Genomic DNA, 11,240 nt, shown 5'->3' on the forward strand with positions numbered 1-11,240 from the left:
ATATGCCATTTGGTGTAAGAAATAAAGTAAAGTCAGACCTTCACAATACCACTAAACATTCAGACATTGATTGCATGAAGTAGTTGTGTTGTAAACATACGTCACTACCCGATTCTGGAAAAGGGAAACAAAGGAGATAGATTCTTACACATCAGGAGTGGGCAATAAACTAGCATCACAGAGACCAGGATTTAGACAAACTACAAGCAAACAATTGTAAACAAGAATACAGATCAACCACACTTAAAGCACTTTTTAAAACAGGGATGCAACCTCATTGACCTTCTACGTGCAGGATACACTGCAAATCAAACATTGGCCTCAAGCAACAAGATAATTGTCTGAATTGCATATTGATTGTTCCAGGTTAGGTTTCTTTCTTGATCTTGGCATCAATAAAAGTTTTCAAACGAATGGTAATAATTATCACCTTGTTATCCATAAGAATGCTATATGTTTGGATAGCTAATAATTTGCATTTGATTTATCTCTTGAAAAAGAATGATAAGAAATCAGGTGACAAACATTAACTAATCCAAATTTGTAACAAACATAGTACTCCAAGGGCAAGCAAGGCGATAACCACGAACATTAGTTTAAAAAAGATCCTATACAAAAGAGCATTTGATTCAGTTACAATTCCTATGAGAACCAACACAAGATAACTCATTACTCATTCCCGTACCAGCACACTACAGTACATATGTAATAGAAGCCGAGGTCAAAAATTGTCAGAAACCAAAATACTCAGGAATGCTAAACAAAGGGTGAATTTTGAAACAAAGACAAGTAAGGAAAGTGTCCAACAGTGCCAGGGTAAGTTTAACATAGGATTAAACGTAAAAATACACGTAAAAATACACATTTGAATGTAGAATGCTCAACTCAAGAAGCTCAAAACAATACATCCTGTCTTGGTGCTGACAAATAAGAGTGGCATTGATCCCCCTCTGTTTCACCCCCCTCCCCACTACCACCAAGTGTGCCTTCCAAGATAATTATTTTGGGCCTTCCTTCTCTCTTGGAATTTTGTTCCTTTGAGTCTCTTGCAGTGGTAATAACCAAGAGTCCCATGAAAATCAATCTGCAAGTAACCTGCTCAATGCATTTATTCTGCTTGAATCAGGACAGTGACTAACAGCAGGTATTCACTATGAAGCCTTTTATTGTCCTGCCAGATACATATGCAATCCACACAAGCACACTGGTTATTGATCAGGAACACCAAATTCTATGTGCTTCCCTCATCCTTAGCATGGAAAAGCAAAGGACAACTGCAACATCACCAATACCACCTTGACTAAGAACAAAATCCAGAAACTTTAGTATTTAGGGCAGATGCTCACTGTGGCTAAACAATAATCCAAGGCACTGAACAAAGCAACCAAAGTTAAAGAAAATAGACAAGTGTCCAGATCTGCTCACCAAGTCACATACATGTATATATGTACTCATGTGCAGTCACAAAAGCCACTGCTCCTCCAGTTTGACTTGGCATATCTCACATGAAAATGCCATCAGTCTATGGGGAGGGAGGAAAAGGAAATATTAAATCCAAAAACTACATCCTCACAAACAGTGAAGATCAAGAGAATTATTTGATAGAATCATAGAATTTTCAGAGCAGGAGGCCATTCAGCCCATCACGTCTGCACCATCCCTTGGAAAGAGCACCCTACTTAAGCCCACACCTCCATCCTTAACCAATAACCCCACCTAACCTTTTTTTGGACACAAAGGACAATTTAGCATGGCCAATCCACCTAATCTGCACATTTTTGGATTGTGGGAAGAAACCGGAGAACCCGGAGGAAACCCACGAAGACACGGGGAGAACGTGCAGGCTCCACGTAGACAGTGACCCAAGCCGGGAATCGAACCTGGGAGCCTGAAGCTGTGAAGCAACAGTGCTAACCACTGTGCAATCATGCCACCCCCAATGAGATCATCTGTACAAGAAAATTAAATTTACCACATGAAAAGATGAATATAAATGCATAGGAGAGATTCTTTGACGATAAACCCTTGATATTTCTCCAGCAAACAACTGAGGCAAGGTGGCTGATAGAAACAAACTCACAAAACCCCAAATGAACACTGGAAACATTCAGGTCAAGCAAAACCTGTTAAAAAATTAAAGATGGATCGGATTTAAAAATGACCCAAATATGAGAAAGCAGAAAAAGGTGTTGTGGGAAGTGGACAACTGAAAATGAACTTAAGGATCATGGAACAAAGGGTGGGGGGAATAGAATAACCCATAAAATGCTTCTGCAGAGAACAGAAGAATATGCAAAGGCATACAACAGATATGGAGAGTGTGTGAATAGCTAAAGAGGGTCAAAGGAGAGCAGGATCAAGTACTAAACACCACCACCAAGGCAACAGACCACCCGACCAACATTAACAATCTCCATTCTCCACCTATTTATTTCACCATGTCCGGTCATAAGCGTTTCCTGCCACCCCCCACTAAACTTCTTTCCCCTTTTAAATGTTATGATTTTTCTGTATTACCTTCCAGTTTGGAGAAAATGTTCAACATGCGAAATGTCAACTTGTGGTCTTGACATCTATTTCCTAACCTGCTGAATGCTGCAAAAGCTCCGTTTTAGATTACAAACATCTGCAATATTTAACTTTTTGTTCTCAAGACCTCTTTTCAGGTCAATCCAAAAGCAACCTTAAAAAAAAGAGCATTGTTTCCGATATTAGGAAATGGTACACAGCAATTTAATTGGGGAAAAAGAGAAAAACACTGACTAAATAACGCTTGAGCAAATTTCCTCTTGCATGATGTAAATAGTCTGACAAAAAGATCATCGTCTCAAAATCAGATACACAAATATGAGCTACAAATAGAAAAACAGTTGTCCCATCATGCCCCAATAGAAAATAATGCCCATACCTTCCATTACAAAGCAACCAGCGAGCAAATGAGTAGTGAGGTGTGATCTTCTGTATGATACTGGCCATTACCATAGTAACCACCAATTGCACACCTATAACACCCTGGAAGGGAAAGAAATCAGCATGAACTATATGTCAAAGTTTTTAAATTGCTCAGATAATATTTCTTAAATTAATTGTATTTCAGCAACCAAAGGGTTTCAGGTGTATTCATGTAATAAGTAAGCACATAATATCAAACAGCTAATCACCTTAAAATTAAATTACTTGTTTCCTGCAGGATAATGGCTACCCTAATCAGATCATTTTGTGCTGTATATCACCCAAACTCATGGGATGCACCCATGATCCTGAAAAGTGCACAATCTACCTCAGATTACCCTGGAAGGGCAAGGTATCTCAAAACTGTGAGCAACAGGCAAAGCTAGTTGTTTAACGCCGCTACTATGCAGTAGCAACATAAGTGGTATTTGCCACTAACAGCCAAAAAGACATTCTGCCTATCACGCAAATGAGTAATTTGGTATATGAATTTCCATACCAGTGTGATGCTAGGTATGTAGGCCATATATTCAAAAGACTGACAGATCGTTATCAAACAGCATGCCCCAGCCGCTGTTCACAATGGGCAAGGTACAATGTGTACCCAACCAGCCCATCGAAACAGTGTCCCACATTAGACGTGATTCTGCAATTGGACATTTGCTAAATAATCCTGTGTGATAAGAATAACGCTGACAGCCAATTTAAGATAGTCAGCGTGGTGCATTTACATGTATTGGAAGCTACACTTGTTAATATACAGTGCCCTGTTCTTTACAGGCAGAAAGAACATGTACACACCTGTTTCAGCTAAACACAGTAAGTGATAGCCATTCGCTGGTTCAGTCCTCAGGACAATGCCTTGACCAATCAGAGTTCAGCTGCCTGGTTTAAATTTCAAACAATGCTTGGCAGTTAACTGTCAGACACGACCAACTGGTGCATTCTCCATGGAAAAGCCTCTACCAATTAGTGTCTACTTGCCAACAAATCAGCACTCTCTTCTCATACATAAACTTGTTGTCTCCCTTGAATTTGTATTCTTGCGAAATGTCCTGATGAGTGCAAGAAAAGCTTTGACAAAAACAAAATGGACCTTTTTTTCCAGCAATGCTTAAGTTCTGCACCACCAAACAATTATGTGAATGATAATTCTTAAATTTGGGTGACAATTTTGCCTTTACCATTCAGCAACGCCCATATCCTGTGAATGTGTAAACTAAAAAAAATTAGAAATTGGATTATTCTTCATAAGAACACAGATTACTATATTATCTGACAAAAGTATTTAAAATTATGAAAGGATGAGTCAAGTTGCATACAAACAGACTATTTCCATTAGTTGAGGAACAAAGACTCAGAGATGCAAGATTGAACACAAGATATTTTGAGCAGAATAAAGTTCTTCAAACACAAAACCGAGAGGTTTTGGCTTTCACTTCCAATGTTAGTGGTTAAGGCAGAAACAATACCAATATTCAGGATTAGATTGCATAGTAAACGAAGGAAAAAAGATGAGAACCATTTACTGATGTGAAAAGTAAATACTGACTCAAACCTGGTCGGCATGACTTGTTTTTGTGTTGCACCTCCTTTTTCCCTCAAATACAAATGAAGGATGTTACATATATCTACTTTTCACATGTTGTAGACTTGTAATCAGATCACTCTTAAATTGGCAGCTTCTGGGGGGGGGGGTGGGGGGGGCTGTTTCAGCCTTCTGATATAAATGATAGTTAAATGTAATTTTATAATTACCTTGTATGACAGACTTTTTGGTTGACAGAAGGATGAATTTCAGGATTGCAAGCCATATATCTGGCAACATACTTCTACTTTTATTCTCCTTGCAGCCAGGGTCAAATTCCTCCATACTCTTGAAAATATTGTAAAATTAACTTCTTCCCAGTCTGTGATTTCTTAGTTGGAAACTATACTTTATCCCAGCCATAGCCCACTCTTCTCACTACCTGTTCCCAGGAGCTATCTTTGCCCTGATGATGTCACCTTCCATACCAGGGCTTCCAAAATGTATTCCTTTTTCCTCAACCAAGGGTTCCATTCCACTGTAGGCGACTGTGCCCTTGACCATGTTCATCAAATTTCTCATGCTTCTTACATTCCAGATGTACAATAGCATTCCCCTTTCTATCAACCTCCAGTCCAACATCATCCGCATTCAATAGAGCATCCTCAGCCATTTCCGTCACCTCAGCCATTTCCGTCACCTCCGGCATGATTCCACCAAAGATCCTCCCCCTTCCTTTCAGCATTTCAAATGGACCTACTTTATGATGACTAATTACCCCCCCCCCCCCCCCCCCCGCTCTTTCCCACATGCCAAAAGGACCTACTTTACGATTGTCAATGACCACCCTCCCGCCACTCTTTCCCACATGCAAGCATAGGAGATACAACACATGCCCCTTCACCTCCTTCCTTCCTAAACCCCAGGCTCCAACACTCCTTCTAGTTAAAACAGAATATTACTTGTACTTCTTTCAATTTAGCACACTGCATTCACTGTTACACTGTGGTCATCTATACATTGGGAAGCCTAAATGTAGACTGGATGATTGCTTTGCATGGCCACAGTTTAATCCACAAGGCCAACCCTAAGTTTACAGTCACTTGGCAATTTTATTTTTTCCCCCACATCCACTCTAACCTCTGCCGTTTACATGGTTCCACTGAAGCTCAGAATCTCGAGGAATAAAGCGTCATCTTTCAATTAGCCACTTCATGGTCTCTTGGACTCAATATTTGGTTCAAGAACATAAAAACATCACAACTGCTCCCTATTGTTTTACTGTTCAGAGGACACTGAATATGATTCTGCTATGGTCATTCACAGCCAGATCCATCTCTTGTTTTTTTCCGACCTCTTTTTGCCTCATGGACCATTTCTTTGCCGTTTAATCACTCCTGTCTTCCACAGGCCTAATTTTTTGTTCTTTCCTCCCCCATCCCACACCAATGTATTTCCTTAAAATTACTCGAGCTCTTAACATTTTGATGAAAGGTCATTGACCTTGTCAACTGACCTTAGACCACAAGACCATAAGACATCGGAGCAGAACTCGGCCACTCGGCCCATAGAGTCTGCTCCACCATGCAATTATGGCTGATATTTTTCTCATCCCCACTCTCTGCCTTCTCCCCATAACTCCCGATTCCCTGATTAATCAAGAACCTATCTATCTCTGTCTTAAAGACACTCAGTGATTTGGCCTCCACTGCATTCTGCGGCAAGGAGTTCTACAGATTCACCACCCTCTGGCTGAAGAAATTCCTCCTTATCTCTGTTTTAAAGGACCGTCCCTTCAGTCTGAGACTGTGCCCTCTGGTTCTAGTTTTTCCTACTAGCAGAAACACCCTCTCCACGTCCACTCTATCCAGGCCTCAGTAACTTGTAAGTTTCAATGAGATCCCTCCTTATTCTTCAAACTACGAGTACAGGGCCCAAGTCCTCAACCACTCCTCATATGACAAGTTCTTAATTCCATGGATCATTCTTGTAAACCTCCTCTGGACTCTTTTCAAGGCCAGCACATCCTTCCTTAGATAAGGGGCCCAAAACTGCTCGCAATATTCCACATGGGTCTGATCAGAGCCTTATACAGCCTCAGAAGTACATTCCTGCTCATGTATTCTAGTCCTCTCAACATGAATGCTCACATTGTATTTGCCTTCCTAACTGCTGACTAAGCCTGCACGTTAACCTTAAGAGAATCTTGAACAATTAAGTATTTCCAGCATTTTCAGTGTTGCCTCAAAAGCAGTTATTTGGCTATAAAATGTTTTGGGGTATCTGAGGTGGTGAAAGACATTCTATGTGTGGAAATTATTTTAAGAAGCAATTTTGTATTCGATGGACAAGGGCAGGAAATCAGGCTTCACTCAATTTCAAATTGGAACCAAGCTTTAAATTTGTACTAGACCTTCTCAGCAAAGTGAAATCATTGATCAACACACCCCAATCATTTGGGTGATATGGTGGAACTGTCATATGAGGAGAGACTAAATCGGTTAGGATTATATTCATTGGAGTTTAGAAGAGTGGGAGGGATCTCATAGAAACTTACAAAAGACTAACAGGATGAGACAGGGTAGATTCAGAAATAATGTTCCCAATGGAGAGGGGAGTCCAGAACTAGGGGTCATAGTTTAAGGATAAGGGGTAAACTTTTTAGGACTGAGGTGATGAGAAATTGCTGCACCCAGAGTGTGGGGAATCTGTGCAATTCGCTACCACAGAAAGTAGCTGATGCCAAAACGCTGTGTAATTTCAAGAAGGAATTAGATACAGCTCTTGGGGCTAAAATGAAATGAAAAAATGAAAATTGCTTATTGTCACAAGTAGGCTTCAAGTGAAGTTACTGTGAAAAGCCCCTAGTCGCCACATTCCGGCACCTGTTCGGGAAGGATCAAGGGATATGGCGAAAAGGAGAGATCAGGGTATTGAACTCGATGATCAGTCATGATCATAATGAATGGCAGAGCAGGCTTGAAGGGCCGAACGGCCTCCACCTGCTTCTAATTTTTATCTAACACAACAGTACAGCAGTAGCATCAATGCACCCGAATGACACTCAGTGAACCCCATCAACAATTCACTTTAACGTGGACTCTACCCCACCTACTTGTTTCCTGATGGAAAGTTTTGCAACAATAAAACACCGATCCATAAAAGTAAACAAGCAAAGCATTGTGAATGGCTTGTCCTTTTTTAAAACATCTTTACTATTTCATTCTGGTCTACTGTCAGCCGCAGCGCCCAGCAGATCCAGGCAATTCACTTGTCAACAGGTCTCCAATAGGATGACAGGAGTGACAGGACGCAGTTGAAAAACAGAACATTCTTTCCACAGACGTGAATTAACCGATCCCGGGGGGCAAAGTAGGATCCGTCCTGGCACCCTCCTGGGGTTAAAATGTGAGTCGCCCTTTGGTGTATCCCAGCCTGAGACAGGTTGATGAGCAGCTTCGTCTGAGTGAGGCATGAAGGGCCTGGCCGCAGCCACGATCGCACTCACCATGTTACCGGACACCTCGGCTGCAGAAAGGCCAATGAACAGACCGCCGGGACGCGCCTTGCCCACGCTGCGTTCATATATATGTATGTAAGCGCCGTCCCACAATCTAAACCGGTTTGAAGTAACCGACCGCCGCCATGGCTCAACCTCCAATCCCAGCAGAGGTCATGAAGGACCTGGGCTACACATGTCCTCCCCCTCCTCCTGCCGCCTGACAAAAATAAAAATAATTTATCTTCGCGCGGAAACAAAAACCGCTAAACTACTCGCACCGACTGGACGATATTTTTTTAAGTGCGTATCAGTAACGTTAGCGCTCGCAGGGCCCCAAAGAGCTGTGTTCCGCGAAATTTAATTGATGGGTACAAAGTGCCGACGTGGCTTATCAGGGATATGACTAGTCTCCTTTTCCGCTGGCGCCTAGATGTGAGAAAGGACCCCACGAGCGCCTATCCGCCGCCATCTTGGTAAAGGGGTTGCTTGTCCTTTTATAAGGTCGCACCACTGCTCTTTGATGTTACTTTTTTTTTGGATTTTATGACCTGCACGCTTATTTACGCGTGCAGGATTGGGCCAGCATCCGCCACTGATATTGGCGTGATGCTGGGTGTGAAATAACAACCAAGCAAAAAGAACAAAAAGTAACTGATGGATAACGCAAATGTGGGGAGTGCCCCAAAACAGCGGGTGAAGCACAGCTCAAAAAGAACGAGAAAAGGAACAAAAACTTATCAAATACCCGTCAAATTAAAGTGTGAAAATCGGGGTCAATAAGACAATCCAACCACTGCGGTGCCCACCGAGCACGGAAGGTCACGAGTGTGCCCGTGGACACCCCATGCTCCCTCTCCAGGGACACCCGGCCGCGAACGAGGCTGCGCAAGAGGGGCAGACAGTCGGGCTGGATGACCCCCTCGTTCGCCCGCTGCCTGGACCTATTAATGGCAAGTCTGGCCAGGCCCAGGAGCAGGTTAAGGGGCTGCTTGTACTGCCTGGACACCCACAACTGCTGCTGACACCTTTAACCTTGTAAAACAAAACACCCCAAAGCACTTCATCGATGTATTTTCAGACAAAATTTGACATAGCGACACAAAAAGAGGCATTAGGATAGGTAATAGTCAAAAAGGTGGACTTCAATAAGTGGCTCCAAAGCTCCTCAAAGTGAAACTGCAAAAGTAACCTGGTGCGAGGTTCACTAAACTGGACCATGGGAAGAGGGGGTTATGTTATGACAGACACAAAATATGAAGGGGCTTGATAGGTGAACTCAGCGATTAGAACATAGAACAATACAGCGCAGTACAGGCCCTTCGGCCCACGATGTTGCACCGAAACAAAAGCCATCTAACCTACACTATACCATTATCATCCATATGTTTATCCAATAAACTTTTAAATGCCCTCAATGTTGGCGAGTTCACTACTGTAGCAGGTAGGGCATTCCACGGCCTCACTACTCTTTGCGTAAAGAACCTACCTCTTACCTCTGTCCTATATCTATTACCCCTCAGTTTAAAGTTATGTCCCCTCGTGCCAGTCATTTCCATCCGCGGGAGAAGGCTCTCACTGTCCACCCTATCCAACCCCCTGATCATTTTGTATGCCTCTATTAAGTCTCTTAACCTTCTCTCCAACGAAAACAACCTCAAGTCCATCAGCCTTTCCTCATAAGATTTTCCCTCCATACCAGGCAACATCCTGGTAAATCTCCTCTGCACCCGCTCCAAAACCTCCACGTCCTTCCTATAATGCGGTGACCAGAACTGTACGCAATACTCCAAATGCGGCCGTACCAGAGTTCTGTACAGCTGCAACATGACCTCCTGACTCCGGAACTCAATCCCTCTACCAATAAAGGCCAACACTCCATAGGCCTTCTTCACCACCCTATCAACCTGGGTGGCAACTTTCAGGGATCTATGTACATGGACACCTAGATCCCTCTGCTCATCCACACTTTCAAGAACTTTTCCATTAGCCAAATATTCCGCATTCCTGTTATTCCTTCCAAAGTGAATCACCTCACACTTCTCTACATTAAACTCCATTTGCCACCTCTCAGCCCAGCTCTGCAGCTTATCTATATCCCTCTGTAACCTGCTACTTCCTTCCACACTATCGACAACACCACCGACTTTAGTATCGTCTGCAAATTTACTCACCCACCCTTCTGCGCCTTCCTCTAGGTCATTGATAAAAATGACAAACAGCAACGGCCCCAGAACAGATCCTTGTGGTACTCCACTTGTGACTGAACTCCATTCTGAACATTTCCCATCAACCACCACCCTCTGTCTTCTTTCAGCTAGCCAATTTCTGATCCACATCTCTAAATCACCCTCAATCCCCAGCCTCCGTATTTTCTGCAATAGCCTACCGTGGGAACCTTATCAAACGCTTTGCTGAAATCCATATACACCACATCAACTGCTCTACCCTCGTCTACCTGTTCAGTCACCTTCTCAAAGAACTCGATAAGGTTTGTGAGGCATGACCTACCCTTCACAAAGCCATGCTGACTATCCCTGATCATATTATTCCTATCTAGATGATTATAAATCTTGTCTCTTATAATCCCCTCCAAGACTTTACCCACTACAGACGTGAGGCTCACCGGTCTATAGTTGCCGGGGTTGTCTCTGCTCCCCTTTTTGAACAAAGGGACCACATTTGCTATCCTCCAGTCCTCTGGCACTATTCCTGAAGCCAATGATGACATAAAAATCAAAGCCAATGGTCCAGCAATCTCTTCCCTGGCCTCCCAGAGAATCCTAGGATTGTTTCCATTGATTGGGGCATCTAAAACACCAGGACACAGTAATTCTGTTTCACAAGTTAGGCTAGTCAGTCGTGTCCTCAAAAAACAATGGTGAATTTACTATTGAGTCAATTTTTTATACTTTTTTGTTTTAAAAACATTTACCTACCAGGACTGGTTGAAAATTGTACAAACAGCTTGTTTTATAAACCAGAATGAAAAACAAAATTATACACATTGGGAGACTAAGATATGGGTCCATTTGGCCGCATTGTCTGCAGATAAATGGGCGCGTGTTAAATCACCGAATACTGCGGTGAAGTGGGTCCAGAGACGTCCAGCATATGCTGTTGGATGCTCTCCCTTTTACTGTCTGCACCGGTTGAGTCCTTCTACTGGATCTCCTCTATTGTAGCCAATGGCATCTAAAATGGCTGTTTTCATATCTTGGAGGCTACCTCCTATATTTTGTGGGTCGGGAAGGGCTGAAC

At 42.7% G+C, this 11,240-nt stretch overlaps 1 protein-coding gene across 6 annotated transcripts in view; it reads right to left on the reverse strand.

The window, feature by feature from the left end:
- tmem161b (transmembrane protein 161B) overlaps window positions 1–8,169 on the reverse strand; it is a 77,150-nt gene extending 68,981 nt beyond the window's left edge. The window contains exons 1-2 of one of the 6 annotated variants that reach the window (XM_072516232.1): window positions 7,989–8,160; window positions 2,909–3,012 (exon numbers count right to left, since the gene is read on the reverse strand). In XM_072516232.1, the coding sequence (XP_072372333.1) occupies window positions 2,909–3,012; window positions 7,989–7,991 (107 nt within the window). In that variant the 5' untranslated portion in view covers window positions 7,992–8,160. Of the gene's footprint in view, window positions 1–2,908; window positions 3,013–7,988 lie in introns of those variants that run through there. The other 5 variants (XM_072516229.1, XM_072516233.1, XM_072516230.1 and 2 more) reach the window with 5 other exon arrangements.
- Between the last annotated feature and the right edge of the window lie 3,071 nt (window positions 8,170–11,240).

Source organism: Scyliorhinus torazame, chromosome 9 (genome assembly GCF_047496885.1).
Source record: "Scyliorhinus torazame isolate Kashiwa2021f chromosome 9, sScyTor2.1, whole genome shotgun sequence".
NCBI lineage: Eukaryota > Metazoa > Chordata > Chondrichthyes > Carcharhiniformes > Scyliorhinidae > Scyliorhinus > Scyliorhinus torazame.